This window comes from Mya arenaria, chromosome 9 (genome assembly GCF_026914265.1).
Source record: "Mya arenaria isolate MELC-2E11 chromosome 9, ASM2691426v1".
Lineage (NCBI taxonomy): Eukaryota > Metazoa > Mollusca > Bivalvia > Myida > Myidae > Mya > Mya arenaria.
This window is the reverse complement of record NC_069130.1, coordinates 30,676,661-30,697,823: the sequence shown is the minus strand read 5'-3', so window position 1 is coordinate 30,697,823 and position 21,163 is coordinate 30,676,661. Positions and strand designations below refer to the sequence as shown.

General features: G+C 36.4%; 1 protein-coding gene across 1 annotated transcript in view; it reads right to left on the bottom strand.

Moving 5' to 3' along the window:
* Window positions 1–2,556: 2,556 nt before the first annotated feature.
* Window positions 2,557–21,163, bottom strand: part of LOC128203701 (cationic amino acid transporter 2-like) — a 107,997-nt gene continuing 89,390 nt past the window's right edge. Inside the window, exons 6-8 of the mRNA XM_052905226.1 lie at window positions 15,116–15,253; window positions 3,312–4,551; window positions 2,557–2,889 (exon numbers count right to left, since the gene is read on the bottom strand). Of these exons, the coding sequence (XP_052761186.1) occupies window positions 2,762–2,889; window positions 3,312–4,551; window positions 15,116–15,253 (1,506 nt within the window). The 3' untranslated portion in view covers window positions 2,557–2,761. The remainder of the gene's footprint in view (window positions 2,890–3,311; window positions 4,552–15,115; window positions 15,254–21,163) is intronic.

The window sequence follows — 21,163 nt, the reverse complement described above, 5'->3', positions numbered from 1 at the left end:
TAACATCTTATAGTTAGAGTGACCGAGCCTTCGCAATGAAAACCTTTTAACGTAATGACCATGTAACATCTTATAGTAGGAGTGACCGAGCCTTCGCAATGAAAGCCTCTTAACGTAATGACCATGTAATATCTTATAGTAGGAGTGACCGAGCCTTCGCAATGAAAACCTCTTAACGTAATGACCATGTAACATCTTATAGCAGGAGTGACCGAGCCTTCGCAATGAAAGCCTCTTAACGTAATAACCATGTAATATCTTATAGTAGGAGTGACCGAGCCTTCGCAATGAAAGCCTCTTAACGTAATGACCATGTAACATCTTATAGTAGGAGTGACCGAGCCTTCGTAATGAAAACCTCTAAACGTAATGACCTTTTAACATCTTACAGTAGGAGTGACCGAGTCTTCGCAATGAAAACCTCTTAACGTAATGACCATGTAACATCTTATAGTAGGAGTGACCGAGCCTTCGTAATGAAAGCCTCTAAACGTAATGACCATGTAACATCTTATAGTAGGAGTGACCGAGCCTTCGTAATGAAAGCCTCTTAACGTAATAACCATGTAATATCTTATAGTAGGAGTGACCGAGCCTTCGTAATGAAAGCCTCTTAACGTAATGACCATGTAACATCTTATAGTAGGAGTGACCGAGCCTTCGCAATGAAAACCTCTTAACGTAATGACCATGTAATATCTTACAGTAGGAGTGACCGAGCCTTCGTAATGAAAGCCTCTAAACGTAATAACCATGTAATATCTTATAGTAGGAGTGACCGAGCCTTCGCAATGAAAACCTCTTAACGTAATAACCATGTAATATCTTATAGCAGGAGTGACCGAGCCTTCGTAATGAAAGCCTCTTAACGTAATGACCATGTAACATCTTATAGTAGGAGTGACCGAGCCTTCGTAATGAAAGCCTCTTAACGTAATAACCATGTAATATCTTATAGTAGGAGTGACCGAGCCTTCGTAATGAAAGCCTCTAAACGTAATGACCATGTAATATCTTATAGTAGGAGTGACCGAGCCTTCGCAATGAAAACCTCTTAACGTAATGACCATGTAATATCTTATAGCAGGAGTGACCGAGCCTTCGCAATGAAAGCCTCTTAACGTAATGACCATGTAACATCTTATAGTAGGAGTGACCGAGCCTTCGCAATGAAAGCCTCTAAACGTAATGACCATGTAACATCTTATAGTAGGAGTGACCGAGCCCTCGTAATGAAAGCCTCTTAACGTAATAACCATGCAATATCTTATAGCAGGAGTGACCGAGCCTTCGTAATGAAAGCCTCTAAACGTAATGACCATGTAACATCTTATAGTAGGAGTGACCGAGCCTTCGTAATGAAAGCCTCTTAACGTAATGACCATGTAATATCTTATAGCAGGAGTGACCGAGCCCTCGTAATGAAAGCCTCTAAACGTAATGACCATGTAACATCTTATAGTAGGAGTGACCGAGCCTTCGCAATGAAAGCCTCTTAACGTAATGACCATGTAACATCTTATAGTAGGAGTGACCGAGCCTTCGCAATGAAAGCCTCTTAACGTAATGACCATGTAACATCTTATAGTAGGAGTGACCGAGCCCTCGTAATGAAAGCCTCTAAACGTAATAACCATGTAACATCTTATAGTAGGAGTGACCGAGCCTTCGCAATGAAAGCCTCTAAACGTAATGACCATGTAACATCTTATAGTAGGAGTGACCGAGCCTTCGCAATGAAAGCCTCTTAACGTAATGACCATGTAACATCTTATAGTAGGAGTGACCGAGCCTTCGCAATGAAAGCCTCTTAACGTAATGACCATGTAACATCTTATAGTAGGAGTGACCGAGCCTTCGCAATGAAAGCCTCTAAACGTAATGACCATGTAACATCTTATAGTAGGAGTGACCGAGCCTTCGCAATGAAAGCCTCTTAACGTAATGACCATGTAACATCTTATAGTAGGAGTGACCGAGCCTTCGCAATGAAAGCCTCTTAACGTAATGACCATGTAACATCTTATAGTAGGAGTGACCGAGCCTTCGTAATGAAAGCCTCTAAACGTAATGACCATGTAACATCTTATAGTAGGAGTGACCGAGCCTTCGTAATGAAAACCTCTTAACTTAATGACCATGTAACATCTTATAGTAGGAGTGACCGAGCCTTTGCAATGAAAGCCTCTTAACGTAATAACCATGTAACATCTTATAGTAGGAGTGACCGAGCCTTCGCAATGAAAGCCTCTTACCGTAATGACCATGTAACTTCTTATAGTAGGAGTGACCGAGCCTTCGCAATGAAAGCCTCTTACCGTAATGACCATGTAACTTCTTATAGTAGGAGTGACCGAGCCTTCGTAATGAAAGCCTCTAAACGTAATAACCATGTAACATCTTATAGTAGGAGTGACCGAGCCTTCGCAATGAAAACCTCTTAACGTAATGACCATGTAACATCTTATAGTAGGAGTGACCGAGCCATCGCAATGAAAACCTCTAAACGTAATAACCATGTAACATCTTTCACATAATAGGAGTGACCGAACCTTCGCAATGAAAACTCTAAACGTAATAACCATGTAACATCTTTTACATAATAAAAGTGACCGAACCTTCGCAATGAAAACCTCTTCGCGCAACCGTGTAACTTTTTATATACCGTAGAAAATCAGTATGTTGGCATTTTTGTTTTTAGATACATATTTGACAATGTTATAAATTAGGATGTTAATATGCTGGATTCTATAGACTTAAACTATGTTCTGTTTATCGTGTGTGTTTCAGTTCCAAAACCATCACCTATCTCGTAAAGAACAACTTCTTCGTCTTCAATCTGATGTTCATTGCTGTGTTTATAGCCATGGAGGAAGTATAGACTCAAACCTGGAACATAAAGAAACGTAGTTATGTCTAATTGTCAGGTCTGATAACGAAAATGGACGTGTCTTAAAAAATCCAAACTGTTGGACCCATTGTTGTATGAGTGCGAAAGCCTTCCTATGATAGTAGATGAATGATAGAACATACACGAAAACCTGCTGTCTGGCATTAGATCTTAGAACGGAACTGACTTATTTATAAAAAGAAATAATCTGAAAGATCTTTTCAGAGTATGGCAGTTTTTAAATGTAATGTTTCATTTCATCACCATACATGAATATTCTGAGGGTTATGATGTCATTGTGTTTTGTTTTGTTTCCCAATAAAGTTAATGCAAATACAGCTTCTATATTTTTAATAATTTGGATTTTTAAAATTATTTTATAAACCTTATTTCTCCGATGACTGATATTAATTGAACTCACCAAGAGCTGTCCAAATGGAGAAACGAACCCAGGATTCCAGTGGCAGAGATGACAGAAGGTAGATATTCAAAAACACAGACATCAATGGTATAAACGGAACGTATGGTGTCCGGAAATATAAATTTGTTCTATTCTGCGGTTGCTTGGCAACAATGACCAATGCGCTAATTAGAATCACCAGGAATGAAAAAAATATTAGAAGCCACCACCAGCTGCTGAGCTTAATAACAGACTCCATGTATAAACATGTCACGCACAGTATTAAAGATAATACGATAAAAAGTAATAATCCGAAAACAGCTTTTCGCCACGTTCCTTCTGTCGTCTCATATGCCGCATCTGATGGAAACTGTAATAAGCCTGATACACTTCCATTAGGCGTACTACTTATAACACTATCTAAAGTAGTGTAAGTGCTATCACACGCCTGCTGCAGTTTACTTTGCCTTATAATTGAATCAAGCTTACTTTTATCGTCAAAGGAGAAGCTTTTTGTGGAACTCTTAAAACCGTTTGAAAATTGTGGCATTCCCTCTTTAATGTCTTTCCTATTATATCCAGGATAAATTGCTTGTGAATTGTAAAGAGCGTATCGGGGACTGTCAACATGAAACTCCTTATAAGAAAAGTCCGTACATTGCATAAACGATGTATCACTTGGGTCTTCATATTCACTAAAAAGTCCAATTACATCCATTCCTGGTTGATACCGTGAACAAATCACAGCTATTGCAACGGCAGTATAAGACAGAAGTGTTCCAACAGACACCATCTGTAAAAGTACTTCAAATTGTACAAACAGCACAACTAAACTAACAAATATCCCTGGAACGATTGCAGAAACGATGCTTATATTTTTGTTGCCGGTTATTTCTGACAGAAAGGAAAACAGTAGTTTGTCCGTTGACATTGCATATAAAACCCTTGGCACATAAAAACAAGCACCAATAAGAGATGCAAGAAGACCAATTAGTCCTCCAACAGCTATAACGGAGCTTGCACCGTGGATATGCAGTGTCCCGATAACCACTGGTAACGCCGTCGAGGTGGCGTTGGGGAATAAGTGCAGTGACAACGTTGCTGATGTTGATACACTAAAGTAGACAACTGACGTTATGAGAATGGTGTACATGATGGCAGATGGCGTGGTCCGGCTAGGTTCTCTTGTTTCTTCGCTGGCAGAGGTGACCACCTCCAGGCCTGCAAATGTGAACATCATTGTAGCTGCCCCATGCATCACCTGTAAGAGGAAAAGTGCTTTACTTTGTACCTTTCATAATAAATTATATATATTGATATTGTTTTATTTGGAATGATTAACTCAAGATATCTGAGTTGTGTTGTTCATTAATCAAGTAACCATAATTAGTGTTGTTATCATTTTTAACAGAAAACTGTACTGATAAATTGTCCTTATAAAGTCAGGGTTACTCACAATTATACATACACTTTGTATGATTAAATCTGATTGGACATACCAATATTATTTCTGATGAATGTTATGATGTGAAATCATGATTAACGGTGGAAAATAAGAATTGAAATTTGAATGACATACATCACATAGCTATCGCTCTGTACGTTCTACACATCATATACGGATTCGTTCAATCGGTACTTAAATGAAAGAAGAGTGGAACTTTAATTTTGGTTTATCAAAACTCACAAATATCTTAAGTGAACCTTCTTAGCTTGTTCTACTTAGTAACTACGTTAATAGTTCGTGTATGTGTCAATGAATTTTATAATTCCAATTGCGTACACGAAACAAATAACATCACTGATTGTGAGCTCAGAAATAGATAAAGTTTAAAACACTGTTTTTCAGTTTCATAAGGTAACGTTTAGAAGCTTTCATTCAAATTTGAATACTTTAACTATAAGGGCACATACAATAAATGTCGAACAACCTACAACAAAAAAGGCGACGTTCGGGGGTACAATTTCTCTGTTCAAATTTAATACGAGGCATGTGCCTTTAAAAAGCGAGTGATGCTCACTCGGTGAAATATACTAGGGTATTGCAATCTTACACTGAAACTAACAATTATCCTCTATGAATTATATTTATGATATAAACGTAATCCCATAGTTACCGCATTTTAAAATGTAATTGATATAAATAGCAGACTCGACCACTGCCCTGCAGTATGTCACTGTATGTCACAGAAGTTTAATGTTACAACACAAATGCTGAGTTTCAGACACGTAGAATATACAGGATTATAAGTATCTTCTATGGCCGAGAGTGTAAGATAGGTTCATTCCGACCCAAGCGTAGGGTGTTTTGCGGAAACGAGGTTTACCGAGTTTAAAGACCGATTTGACTATTAATATAATCTGGATCACTGCGCGCATATCCATAACAACCACGAATTAACGCATTTCCATACGCAATTATTTTCACTAAGCACAAAAGAGTTCCAGCAATTTTTTTTTTTTACTTAATTTTGTTTATCTGATGTGGGAGAAAGAGCATCTACCATAGCCGCTCGTGTAGGATAGGTTTATCCCGACCCTCGCGCATGGTGTTTTGCGGAAACGAGGTTTACCGCGTATTATTTAATAATTGCGTATGGAAATGCGATAATTCGTGGTTGTCATGGATATGCGCGCAGTGATTCAGATTATGTTAATAGTCAAATCGGACTTTAAATAGTTCTAGGGAGAGTGAAGCATTATTTCTTGAAAAGTGCGTGAAAACTGTTTTATGGTTACATTTGAAGCGAGAAGTAATTAATTAGCGTTCTTAATATCGCCACAAGACAAGGTTCCATGATGCTAAAGACGACAGTCTTCAACAAGGGAGTAATTACAATGTGGTGACCATTAAAAAGGAGTTCCATACGGGCATTTTATCTTCGCCCATGGGCAAGATAAGAATGGTTAAATTATTGGATCTACTTATTTGAGGTTGGAGAAATACATTTCTTAACAAGTTGTTAAAAGAGCATAACAAGTGTGTACAAGTTTTACAAAGACTTATAATTAGGGATGGCAACGAGTAGTAAAATTGGTACTCGGACAATCTTCCGATCGAGTACTCGGGTACAAATCAATTGTGATTATCATTCCAAAAAATACGCCCATTCAGGAATCATTGCACGTAACGGGTTACTAATTCGCTCGTCAACGTCCATTGTTTGGTGATAACATTTTAATTGGTAAACAATACAATTCTGTAGGAGATGTACCGCTATCAAAACGTCGCTAATTGACATCAGTGCTATTTGCAAATAAGGGCCCTTTGTTGACAGTTTGCAACTCTCACAACAACTGTCAATTAATTTATTAGGGTCAATTGTGTACACAGCGGGGATAAGAGAGACCGTAAATTGTCTGCTTGGAAACGCGCCAGATCTGATACTTACGTCTGTTAATCGTATATTTGGTGAATTTTATAAATAAAATAATTTTTTTTTTCGAGTACTCGAGTAATGATTTGGTACTCGGGTACTCGGATGATTGATCGAGTACTCGGGGACTCGTTGCCATCTCTACTAATAATTGATTTAATTGCTGATTTGAAAGAGACGGAAAGATCTCTCCAAAACACGACCAAAGCAATCAGCTCTGGTCGTTATTTTAGAAATCTTTCCGTCTCTTTCCAAAAGACAGAAATATCTCTCCCAAACACGATCAGTGCTGATTGGAAGGAGAAAAAAGATCTCCCTCAAACAAAATCAGTACTGATTGTAAAGACACGGAAGGATCTCCCTCAAACACGACCAGTGCTGATTGTAAGGATCTCCCCAAAACACGATCAGAGCTGATTATAAAGAAACTCAAAGATCTACGCCACACGATCAGTGCTGACTTTAAAGAGACGGAAATATCTCTAAAATCACAATCAGGGATGATTGGAAAGATACGGAAATATCCCTACCAAACACGATCAGTGCTGATTGGAAAGATACGGACAGATCTCTACCAAACACGATCAGTGCTGGTTTGAGAGAGAAGGAAAGATCTCTACCAAACACGATTTGTGCTGATTGGAAAGATACGCACAGATCTCTACCAAACACGATCAGTGCTGGTTTGAGAGAGACGGAAAGATCTCCCTCAAACACGATTAGTGCTGGTTTGAGAGAGAAGGAAAGATCTCTACAAAACACGATCAGACCTGATTTTTAAAAGACGGAAAGATCTCCCTCAAATACGATCAGTGCTGGTTTGAGAGAGAAGGAAAGAACTCTACCAAACACGATCAGAGCTGATTTTTAAAAAGCGGAAAGATCTCCCTCAAATACGATCGGTGCAGATTGTAAAGAGACCGAAAGATCTCTACCAAATACGATCAGTGCAGATTGTAAAGACCTCTCCCAAACACAATAAGTGCTGATTGTAAAGAAACGGAAAGATCTTTCCCAAACACGTAGAGTATTATTCTAATTGCTACAAATTCATTTTGGATTTTACAGGCTTGATGGCACTTCATTATTTTCAAGGGTTCTTCAACATGATAACATATTTGAGTGCATGCCAAATGGTCCATAAACAGATAAGTCTACGTGCTTGATATATTTCATTCATTGACGACTTACTATCAAACAGGTCAACTACATTCTCAGGAGTTAATTTATCTACACATTTTAAATAATTGAACATTATTGCAAGTTTGAAAAGATTATTTTTACATTACTCATAAGGTTTATTACCCTAATTTATTCCTTTAGTATTGATTGACTTTCAGATTTAATCAATAATTTAACGAAAACGTTAATTTTTCTTCAATCTCTTTATTTCATGTAAATCAAGTAGCATATTTGTATTCCTGCTGGCATTAATTGCACTTCAAATGGACCTTTTGACATCTGTAAAAATGTACTGAAGTAGTTTGCAGTAAATCACATTTAAATAATGGAAATCGAATGCAATGACGTCTTATCATGATTAAATGCTTTCTGGATTACAGTTAATGAACAGAAATGCATCGATCTTAGAACAAACAAATCCGACTATGTCTGCTTGAGGAAACAACTCAACAATATATCATTATTATTGTGTTTATCGTTTTGGCGTTTGATTAACAAACACCAATTATATTCGATTTAAAAAGGGAAAGTTTGAACATCAATGATCATAAAAAACATAATAAAGTATCGATGAAAAGATATTCGTACGATTGGAATTGAATTGAACCGCAAAAAGCTTTATTCTAAGTATTGTTTTCTGGTATGCATATATACAGTAGCCAGTATGGCAGACTGTCTTCTTAGTTTACTCGTCAGACATGTATAAATACAGTTAAAATAAAGTAAAAGTTGAGGCCGCATTTCTTCTTAGTATTGTCGTCAGGCATGTATAAATACAGTAAAAGTTGAGGCCGGGTTTCTTCGTAGTATTATCGTCAGGCATGTAGAATACAGTAAAAGTTGAGGCCGGGTTTCTTCTTAGTATTGTTGTCAGGAATGTCGAATACAGTAAAAGTTGAGGCCGAGTTTCTTCTTAGTATTGTCGTCAGACATATAGAATACAGTAAAAGTTGAGGCAGGGTTTCATCTTAGTATTATCGTCAGGCATGTAGAATACAGTAAAAGTTGAGGCCGGGTTTCTTCTTAGTATTGTCACTAGGCATGTAGAATACAGTAAAAGTTGAGGCCGGGTTTCTTCTTAGTGTTGTCGTCAGGCATTTAGAATACTGTAAAAGTCGAGGCAGGGTTTTTTCTTAGTATTGTCGTCAGGAATGTCGAATACAGTAAAAGTTGAGGCCGGATTTCTTCTTAGTATTGTCGTCAGGCATGTAGAATACAGTAAAAGTTGAGGCAGGGTTTCTTTTTAGTATTGTCGTCAGGCATGTATAAATACAGTAAAAGTTGAGGCCGGGTTTCTTCTTAGTATTGTCGTCAGGCATTTAGAATACAGTAAAAGCTGAGGCAGGGTTTCTTCTAAGTATTGTCGTCAGGCATGTAGAATACAGTAAAAGTTGAGGCAGGGTTTCTTCTGAGTATTGTCGCCAGGCATGTATAAATACAGTAAAAGTTGAGGCCGAATTACTTCTTAGTATTGTCATCAGGCATGTCTAATACAGTCAAAGTTGAGGCAGGGTTTTTTTTCTTAATATTGTCGTCAAGCATGTATCAATACAGAAAAAAAATGAGGCCGGGTCTTCTTAGAATTGTCGTCAGGCATGTATAAATACAGTAAAAGCTGAGGCCGGGTTTCTTCTTAGTATTGTCGTCAGGAATGTATAAATACAGAAAAAGATGAGGCCAGGTTTCTTTTTGGTATTGTCGTCAGGCATGTAGAATACATTAAAAATTGAGGCCGGGTTTCTTCTTAGTATTGTCGTTAGGCATGTAGAAAACGGTTAAAGTTGAGACCGAGTTTCTTCTGAGTATTGTCGTCGGGCATGTACAAACGCAGTAAAAGTCGCGGCAGGGTTTCTTCTTTTAGTATTGTCGTCAGGCATGTATAAATACAGTAAAAGTTAAGGACGGGTTTCTTCTGAGAATAGGCATGTCGAATACAGTAAATGTTGAGGCAGGGTTTCTTCTTAGTATCGTCGTCAGGCATGTAGAATACAGTAAAAGTTGAGGCCGAGTTTCTTCTGAGTATTGTCGTCAGGCATGTAGAATACAGTAAAAGATGAGGCCGAGTTTCTTCTTATTATTGTCGTCAGGCTTGTAGTATACAGTTTCTTCTTAGTATTGGCGTAAGGCATATAGAATACAGAGAAGGTGGGGCAGGGTTTCTTCTTAGTATTGTCACTAGGCATGTAGAATACAGTAAAAGTTGAGGCCGGGTTTCTTCTTAGTGTTGTCGTCAGGCATTTAGAATACTGTAAAAGTCGAGGCAGGGTTTTTTCTTAGTATTGTCGTCAGGAATGTCGAATACAGTAAAAGTTGAGGCCGGATTTCTTCTTAGTATTGTCGTCAGGCATGTAGAATACAGTAAAAGTTGAGGCAGGGTTTCTTTTTAGTATTGTCGTCAGGCATGTATAAATACAGTAAAAGTTGAGGCCGGGTTTCTTCTTAGTATTGTCGTCAGGCATTTAGAATACAGTAAAAGCTGAGGCAGGGTTTCTTCTAAGTATTGTCGTCAGGCATGTAGAATACAGTAAAAGTTGAGGCAGGGTTTCTTCTGAGTATTGTCGCCAGGCATGTATAAATACAGTAAAAGTTGAGGCCGAGTTACTTCTTAGTATTGTCATCAGGCATGTCTAATACAGTCAAAGTTGAGGCAGGGTTTTTTCTTAATATTGTCGTCAAGCATGTATCAATACAGAAAAAAAATGAGGCCGGGTCTTCTTAGAATTGTCGTCAGGCATGTATAAATACAGTAAAAGCTGAGGCCGGGTTTCTTCTTAGTATTGTCGTCAGGAATGTATAAATACAGAAAAAGATGAGGCCAGGTTTCTTTTTAGTATTGTCGTCAGGCATGTAGAATACATTAAAAATTGAGGCCGGGTTTCTTCTTAGTATTGTCGTTAGGCATGTAGAAAACGGTTAAAGTTGAGACCGAGTTTCTTCTGAGTATTGTCGTCGGGCATGTACAAACGCAGTAAAAGTCGCGGCAGGGTTTCTTCTTTTAGTATTGTCGTCAGGCATGTATAAATACAGTAAAAGTTAAGGACGGGTTTCTTCTGAGACCAGGCATGTCGAATACAGTAAATGTTGAGGCAGGGTTTCTTCTTAGTATCGTCGTCAGGCATGTAGAATACAGTAAAAGTTGAGGCCGAGTTTCTTCTGAGTATTGTCGTCAGGCATGTAGAATACAGTAAAAGTTGAGGCCGAGTTTCTTCTTAGTATTGTCGTCAGGCTTGTAGTATACAGTTTCTTCTTAGTATTGGCGTAAGGCATATAGAATACAGAGAAGGTGGGGCAGGGTTTCTTCTTAGTATTGTCGTCAGGAATGTAGAATACAGTAAAAGTTGAGGCCGGGTTTCTTCTTAGTATTGTCGTCAGGCATGTAGAATACAGTAAAAGTTGAGGCCGGGTTTCTTCTTAGTATTGTCGTCAGGCTTGTAGTATACAGTAAAAGTTGAGGCCGGATTTCTTCTTAGTATTGTCGTCAGGCATGTAGAATACAGTAAAAGTTGAGGCAGGGTTTCTTTTTAGTATTGTCGTCAGGCATGTATAAATACAGTAAAAGTTCAGGCCGGGTTTCTTCTTAGTATTGTCGTCAGGCATTTAGAATACAGTAAAAGCTGAGGCAGGGTTTCTTCTAAGTATTGTCGTCAGGCATGTAGAATACAGTAAAAGTTGAGGCAGGGTTTCTTCTGAGTATTGTCGCCAGGCATGTATAAATACAGTAAAAGTTGAGGCCGAGTTACTTCTTAGTATTGTCATCAGGCATGTCTAATACAGTCAAAGTTGAGGCAGGGTTTTTTCTTAATATTGTCGTCAAGCATGTATCAATACAGAAAAAAATGAGGCCGGGTCTTCTTAGAATTGTCGTCAGGCATGTATAAATACAGTAAAAGCTGAGGCCGGGTTTCTTCTTAGTATTGTCGTCAGGAATGTATAAATACAGAAAAAGATGAGGCCAGGTTTCTTTTTAGTATTGTCGTCAGGCATGTAGAATACATTAAAATTGAGGCCGGTTTTCTTCTTAGTATTGTCGTTAGGCATGTAGAAAACGGTTAAAGTTGAGACCGAGTTTCTTCTGAGTATTGTCGTCGGGCATGTACAAACGCAGTAAAAGTTGCGGCAGGGTTTTTTCTTAGTATTGTCGTCAGGCATGTATAAATACAGTAAAAGTTAAGGACGGGTTTCTTCTGAGACCAGGCATGTCGAATACAGTAAATGTTGAGGCAGGGTTTCTTCTTAGTATCGTCGTCAGGCATGTAGAATACAGTAAAAGTTGAGGCCGAGTTTCTTCTGAGTATTGTCGTCAGGCATGTAGAATACAGTAAAAGTTGAGGCCGGGTTTCTCCTGAGTATTGTCGCCAGGCATGTCGAATACAGTAAAAGTTCAGGCCGGGTTTCTTCTTAGTATTGTCGCAAGTCATGTCGAATACAGTAAAAGTTGAGGCCGAGTTACTTCTGAGTATTGTCGTCAGGCATGTATAATACAGTAAAAGTTGAGGCAAGGTTTCTTCTTAGTATTGTCGTCAAGCATGTATAAATACAGTAAAAGTTGAGGCAGGGTTTATAATAATAATAATAATAATAATAATAATAATAATAATAATAATAATAATAACAACTTTATTTAACGAAGGTTACATACTAAGTGTACAATTATTACAGACATACTACTTATTTCCGACTTCATTATTAGCTTAATCGCTCTTTTCTGAATATTAGTGATTTTTGTGGTATCTGAGGAATGTGTAAGTCCCCAGACACTACAACAGTACTCCATGTTTGACATGATATATGCATTATAATACAATGATTTCATCTCGTCTGTTAAATAATATGCTATTCTTCTTAGAAGTGCCAATTTTGAATTAAGCTTATTCACTACAGTCTTAACATGTGTATGCCATGACAATGTCTGATCAACATGCACCCCGAGGACATTTTGACATTTCACGTTTTCTACTGACAATCCATCTATTGATAGTTCAAGTTGCAATGCATGTTTTGCCTTATAATTAGAATATAGAATCATACATTTGGTTTTTGATGGATGGATTGACATATTATTTGTCTTACACCAACAGTTCACACTATTAAGACTTTTTTGTAGATCTGATTGAATGCTCAATATACTTGGACCTATTTTGTATAACGTGGAATCATCTGCATATAAGTCAATACATGAATTGGAAGAAATTAAAGGCATATCATTGATGTATATTAGAAAAAGTAAGGGACCGAGTATTGATCCTTGAGGGACACCGACATAGTTTTCATTTTCTCTGAATTTATGTTGGTCCCTTTCACAAATTGCATCCTGTTAGTCAGATAGGACCTAAATAACTTCATAGACCTTTCTGTGAAGTGATAAAGTTTAAGTTTGTGTAAGAGTATTTCATGGTCAACTAAGTCAAATGTTTTTCGGAGATCGAGATAAATGGCCCCTACATAATCACCACTGTCTATACCCTTCAACCAAGTATCTATAAGATGGGTTAATGCAGTCTGACATGAGTGATTCGGACGGAAACCCGACTGATTTTTGTGTTTAATATCCGTTCTCTTAAAAAACATTTGCAACTGAGACGGAATATGTCGTTCAAATATCTTTGATAAAGTATTGAGAATGGATATAGGGCGATAGCTTCCCGGTTCGTATTTATTTCCTGATTTGTGTATCGGGACAACAGAAGCTTTTTTCAATTTGTCAGGAAATATACCGCTTTCTATACTGTTATTGATGATGGAAGCTATTGTAGATGTTATGCAATCGCCACAATAGCGTAAAATGTTTGGTCCTATTCCATCAGGACCAGTGGACTTTGAAATGTCAAGTTTGTCAATGATGTGCTTTACATCAAGGGCTGTAATATTTTCCACATTCAATTGATGATGTCGCAATTTTTCATCCAGATATTTCTGCAGAGTAGAAAAATGTTCCTTTGCAAATGGTTTTCTCTTAATTATATTAGATATATTGGTGAAGTGAGAATTTAAGGCTTCCAATATTTCCACTGTACCCTCAATATCTTTTACATTTATTATAAGTTTATTTGGAATACTAAATTGGTGTGCTTTGTTGTTATTTGTGATATTATTCAGGTTTTGCCAAAGAAACTTTGAAGATTTATTATTTTTGATAGCATCGTTATAGAAGGATTTCTTGCTTTTGCGTATCATAGATGAAATTTTGTTTCGTGTTTTTTGTAATTTTCAAAATCTTTGTGCAAAAAATAATAATCCCTCAAAAAATTGTTTGTTTTATTTGATCCGAGAACCAAAACGGTTGACTCGCATGTTTAATTCTCTTTTGCTTGATTGTCGTATGGTTAGAAAGAGCAGTATGAATTGTATCATAAAAAATGTCCAAAGCAAAGTTTGGATCTGCTATTGAATCGATAAGGATCAGATTTGAGTTAACTAAATCTGCTTTAAAAAGATCTTCATAGTATTGTCGTCAAGCATGTAGAATACAGTAAAAGTTGATACAGGGTTTCTTCTTAGTATTGTCGTTAGGCATGTAGAAAATAGTTAAAGTTGAGACCGGGTTTCTTCTGAGTATTGTCGTCGGGCATGTACAAACGCAGTAAAAGCTGAGGCAGGGTTTCTTCTTAGTATTGTCGTCAGGCATGTAGAATACATTGTTTTGATTTTATACATATTATTTTGACCTCTTAAGACGATGCTTAAAAACGTGGATAGATGTTTTAGTTTCACCGAACAATATGTCTCAGGATGGAAACGTCATGAGGGACCATGATATTCAAACAAGTGCTTCGCAAAAAGCTGCAGGACATTTATAGAAATATTTCCGAATGGGAGGGGGGTATGTAATAGTTGCCATATTTTACATAATGAATACCTTTCATGATTCAATTTGTGTTTTTTTTTCAATATTGACCACATGTTGCTGTGATCATTAAGTATGTAACTCTATTTAAACGTTTAAATTAAATTATTTATGCCAATATTCCGGTTCGTGATCGTAAAATCTTATTATATGTATTTTTAGCTTTCTCATGTACATTTTATTAACGAGTGTGTAATGAATTCAACGTGTACAAATGGACGATCAGCTCAGAGGTAAGATTTGTATCACTTGCAAAATATGTTTTAAAACTTATTTTTTGAGACGGGGTAGTTACAATTTATGACTACATGCTACTTAAACGAATCCCTTTTTACTACAAACGGGATGGATTGAAAACGTAGAATAGACGAACGAAATGGGTTTGTTATCAGGTAATTTTACCGTAAAGAAGGGTAATTTACCCCAGAAAATCCATGGTGGAAGAAACCTGGAGGTTCAGTCCAATTATTGTGGTCCACGTGGAAATACCCGATACACACGAAACACGTGGTGATCAGCACGCTTAGGAAGACGAGCGCCATTGTGATAATAGTCGACATCTGCAAGAATGTATGAAACCATGAATTATTCTGACGCATCATGTTAAAGGATTCACAATATACAGTTATTGACTGACACCTCCCTGGAATAGTGTCAGCTTCCGGGCCAGAGGTCAACGGTTCAATCCTCGGCCTTGTCATACCAAAGACGATTACAATCAAGGCGCTTAAAGTCCTGAAGGAGGCGGTGCTTTCCTTTCACAGATAAACACATAGAATAAAATGTTTCATTTTGTTCTTGTTCTAGGTATTAAACTATTCTGATATATAATTACATTCCATATCACGCCATGTTTTTGTTAGTTTAACCATCGAAAAAAGTGAAAGTTGTATCGCATGATACACGCGGTATTATTATTTATACAGGCTTGATGTGTTTTTATATTTAATTCTTATATTTAAGGGACTACTTGCATTTTTGCCGATATGATGGGCCTAAAAATCTTTGGCTCAGTTCAATGAAAAAAGAAAAGCTTGTCATTCTGTACTCATTTAAGGTTCGTGCATGCCTATAAGAAAACTGAACATGGTCTGAATTCAGACAACCAATGAATTTCAGTAGGGAAATTCCCGATGGTACATGTTCATCTTTACAGAGTCGTACATTGGAGCTGACTCATGTAGTAAAGAGTTCTAGTTTCAATCTGATTTTATATTTCTTTCCTCTTCAATATATTTTTATAAAATATTTGTTGTCATAATAACAACTATAACTACTATATGAGTGTTTAAAATACAAGTAGAGTACAAACAAAATATCCAATAAGATTTATATGTACTTTATTAATCCGCATTTCGTCCTAGTGAAAGTCAACAGAGCGCCATTGCATAAACCCCAAATTAAAACAAAGCGGCTTAATTCTTTTCACGGTAAGCTACCTTAGATGTATGAATTTTATTCTTAATCTAATCATTCCGATTTGATAATTGAACACTAGCGACTTCATGTTTCACACATCTTCAAGATTCCCAGTACCATTATGGCAAGGTAACATACAACGTACAACGTATAAAAATGAGCACGGTAAGGTATGACACACCACGGCAACTGGCTTTAAGTGTACACTACGGTCAACAATGTGAATGTCAACAATGTGTTACGGCACAACCAAAGACTTGAAGGTTGCCGTGGCAAGTCGTACCGTAATCTGGTTCCACCGATATGACAGGCAGAAGGAATGTACATGTAGGTAGTTGCAGAAATCCCGTTTTTCAACACTAATAAATGTTTATTGATCACTTTAACAAGCGATGTACATGCAAGATCAGGTTTTTTCACAAGGCAAGACACGTAGAATAGACATATTTTCAAGATTCTATCTTGAAGAATCTGCCAAACAGATAAATTTTTGTTACACAAAAATGGCTTAAATTCCAAAACCATGAATAAAAATTGAATGCTAAGGATGCGCATATCTGAACATTTGAGGAGTAAAATTTCTCAACATAATTGATTTAATTATCTTTTAACACAATTTAAGAGGGCTAATACTTTGAAAGATTTCCATATATATGTAAGACAATGTAACACACCCATTATCCTAGCTGTAGGCCTCGTGGTTTTGTAAAGAATGTTTTTAAAGTAAACGTTTTCATTTAACTCGCTTAAATGAACTTTAATGTTTCCTGCAATAATGCTTCAAAAGCCTAGTTTATATAGGTCAGAAACCATTAAATACATTTCCTATGTATTCTATAGTCAATTGACCAATTTGCATGCACTATACCACTGATTTCTAGTGCTTCACGACTCCCAGCATAAATGGGGAGAAAACTCCACTTGTGTACCCAATATTAAACAAAGTTACGTTTTTCCTCAGAAAAAAAATGATTGAAAGTAACCACTATGATTTCGGTGAAATGACGATATCCGATGTAAAAGAACAAACCCTGCGGTGAAAATGTAAAAAATAAAAAGTAGACCAAGCGTGTTCAGCTTATTTTAGAAATCACAAACATTTAAATTAAAAACCTATAAAAATGGAAGGTAGTCAATGGTCTGAGATGGTCAAACCATGCTTTGATTCACGGGCATGTTTTAATTTAAAGAAAAAAGACTTAGACAGTAGGCAATTCCGAATTGGTGTAATTTGCATACAGTCTAGGACCACATTGTTTCACATGTGAACTGGAGCACGCGTGCAGTACAAGACAAAGACGTAATTTGGTTACATACAAACATTTAGTGAGAAAAATGTTTCATGGCAAACAAAATGGCGGATTTAGAATGAAAAGTACCTATTCAGGTATCAACTTTTGTCTGGTAAGTGGACTTTTTCTTTAAATTATGAAAAATGTATGCGTTCAGTATATGGCGAAAAACAAATTCTTCGATCGACAACTTAGTTTGGTATCATAACTTTAAAGATAAAAAAGTTATTAAACAGATTGTGGCTTAGGAGGCAATGTTTACAAATACACATGTTGATTTTATCCACATTTTTTTGTATTTTCTCGGCAAATATAGCATATCTGTGCATGTTGAAACTGTAAAATGCATGTATATATTCTTATTTTCCAAACTTCATTGTTATTACTCGACTGTACACGTTTCCTGGTCGATATTTTTGTTCCTTAACCCCCCCATTTTGTTTATTGCAAGCACATTACCCACACTTTGGTGAAATGCCAACAAACTTCTGCACAATTGTTTAGCCTTGAGAGGATACCTTTTTAGTTCTTAGAATCGCTAATGCTGACGAGTCTTTCAGTTTGGTATGTGTAGTGTATCATAATTTGAAGCCAACGACTTTTTCACTTCAGGAACGGATTTGAACTTCACCATGGCCCGATTTCGAAGGCGAACGAGCCTCACGTTATACAGAAAACCACTCACGACCGAGTGACAAAGAAATCCGTCAATACAAGAACAGAAAATGCTAGCCTGTCGCCGATGAAGAAAACGCGCTTATGTGATGACAACTCCCAAAATAGTTAGATTCTCAGTGTAAAAAATAGATGTTTAACATCTTTAACTCCTAACAGAACACACTAACGGACACGATTAGCCAAGAAAAGTGTATCCATCGAAAAACCACATGAACAGATGTAATTTAAAGAAAAAAGACTTAGACAGTAGGCAATTCCGAATTGGTGTAATTTGCATACAGTCTAGGACCACATTGTTTCACATGTGAACTGGAGCACGCGTGCAGTACAAGACAAAGACGTAATTTGGTTACATACAAACATTTAGTGAGAAAAATGTTTCATGGCAAACAAAATGGCGGATTTAGAATGAAAAGTACCTATTCAGGTATCAACTTTTGTCTGGTAAGTGGACTTTTTCTTTAAATTATGAAAAATGTATGCGTTCAGTATATGGCGAAAAACAAATTCTTCGATCGACAACTTAGTTTGGTATCATAACTTTAAAGATAAAAAAGTTATTAAACAGATTGTGGCTTAGGAGGCAATGTTTACAAATACACATGTTGATTTTATCCACATTTTTTTGTATTTTCTCGGCAAATATAGCATATCTGTGCATGTTGAAACTGTAAAATGCATGTATATATTCTTATTTTCCAAACTTCATTGTTATTACTCGACTGTACACGTTTCCTGGTCGATATTTTTGTTCCTTAACCCCCCCATTTTGTTTATTGCAAGCACATTACCCACACTTTGGTGAAATGCCAACAAACTTCTGCACAATTGTTTAGCCTTGAGAGGATACCTTTTTAGTTCTTAGAATCGCTAATGCTGACGAGTCTTTCAGTTTGGTATGTGTAGTGTATCATAATTTGAAGCCAACGACTTTTTCACTTCAGGAACGGATTTGAACTTCACCATGGCCCGATTTCGAAGGCGAACGAGCCTCACGTTATACAGAAAACCACTCACGACCGAGTGACAAAGAAATCCGTCAATACAAGAACAGAAAATGCTAGCCTGTCGCCGATGAAGAAAACGCGATTGTGTGATGACATCTCCCAAAGTAGTCTTCGACGGAACACCCAAAAGAACACGATTAGCCCTCGAAATACCACACAAACATAAGGGCGTTTAACGCGCCTGGAGAAAGATGGGGTCACAGCAGGGAACAATTTTCTGTGTATTTGTTTATTTTTGTGTTATTTTTGTGAAGTATGTGGCTTTTGTAGGGCTTAAATATAAAAAAGGGTTCATAGAAAATTTCTAAAAATACTTCGTGGTGTAAAAATAAGCACTAGTTACTCTGCAATATATGGTGAATTGGGACGATACCCTCGTTATGTTACTAGAAATGTACGAATTGTAAAATATTTCCTTAAACTGTATCAGTTTAAAATAGACAATTGCATTTTATACCATACATTGCAAAGCCTTCGATAAGATGCAGAAAATAACGCAAACTCAAATAATTCAGGTGTTCAAATGTACGCACTATGTAACAAAATGCAGGATTCAAAGAAGTATGGTTGTATCCGTAGTCTATTAATATTGATTATTTTATTGCTATATGTAGGGCAAGCTTAATCGACTCATTTATTGGGCGTTGGAAAAATCATATAGACTCATTGAGTTCAATAGTGTTATACAGAGAACTAAAAACTACTAGTCATATGTCATCGTATATAGATAAATTGAATAGCTATAGACTTAGGAATATTATTTCTAGGTTAAGATTGTCCACTCAAATGTTAAATGTATTTATGTATTCATAATGATATTGAAGACGAATATCACTTTTTATTTTAATTATTTTATGCAAGACCAAGTATGTTAAAATCTATACTCTAAAATAATATATAAATATAAATATACATATAAATATATATATATTTTATATAAATTAAACTCTGAAAATACTGCATGTCTACAAAAATTAGCTTTGTATTGCAAGCATGCTTTTAAGTTATATAATAACGCTTTGAATAATAATGATTAACTTTATTGCTTTTAACATGTTTAAATCATTGATATATTTATATATGTATATGCACTCTTGCATTTAACAATTATTGCCATGCCATGTGTTTATGTTATTGAAATAACGATAAACTGTATATATCCAAGTTGCCAATAAATGTTCTGTTCTGTTCTGTTTATTGGCACAGGTCCATTTAGAGTTGACGCTTTTAGAGTAGATAATCTCACAGTCTGACTAATACAAAACTAATTCCTGTATATATCTGCAAAGCCATTTTATTAATTAATTTGACCGATGGGAAATAAATAATAAACAAACATGAGTTATAAGTGTTTTAATAGTTTTATAACTGATATTTTTCAATCCCATTTAAATACATGGTCATCATTGTAATACCCAACTTGTGAGGCCTTATGGATAAATCATATTAATGGACTATTATATACATGTATATCATATAGAATTACTCTTATTCTCATTCTAAAGCATTGTAATTATAACTTTATTAAAATTTGAAAACGTAAAAAATAAACTATAAGCCAATATCATTTGTTCATGTTTCAGAATTGTTCATCCTTCTGTTCATGTGGTTTTTCGATGGATACACTTTTCTTGGCTAATCGTGTCCGTTAGTGTGTTCTGTTAGGAGTTAAAGATGTTAAACATCTATTTTTTACACTGAGAATCTAACTATTTTGGGAGTTGTCATCACATAAGCGCGTTTTTTCATCGGTGACAGGCTAGCATTTTCTGTTCTTGTATTGACGGATTTCTTTGTCACTGCGGTCTTGTGTGGTTTTCTGTATAACGTGAGGCTCGTTCGGCTTCGAAATCGGGCCATGGTGAAGTTCAAATCCGTTCCTGAAGTGAAAAAGTCGTTGACTTAAATTATGATACACAACACATACCAAACTGAAAGACTCATGAGCATTAGCGATTCTCAAAATGTGGGTTATGTGCTTGCAATAAACAAAATGGGCGGGGGGGGGGGGGTAAAGGAACAAAAAATCGGTCAGGAAACGCGTACAGTTGAGTAATAACAATGACATTTGCAA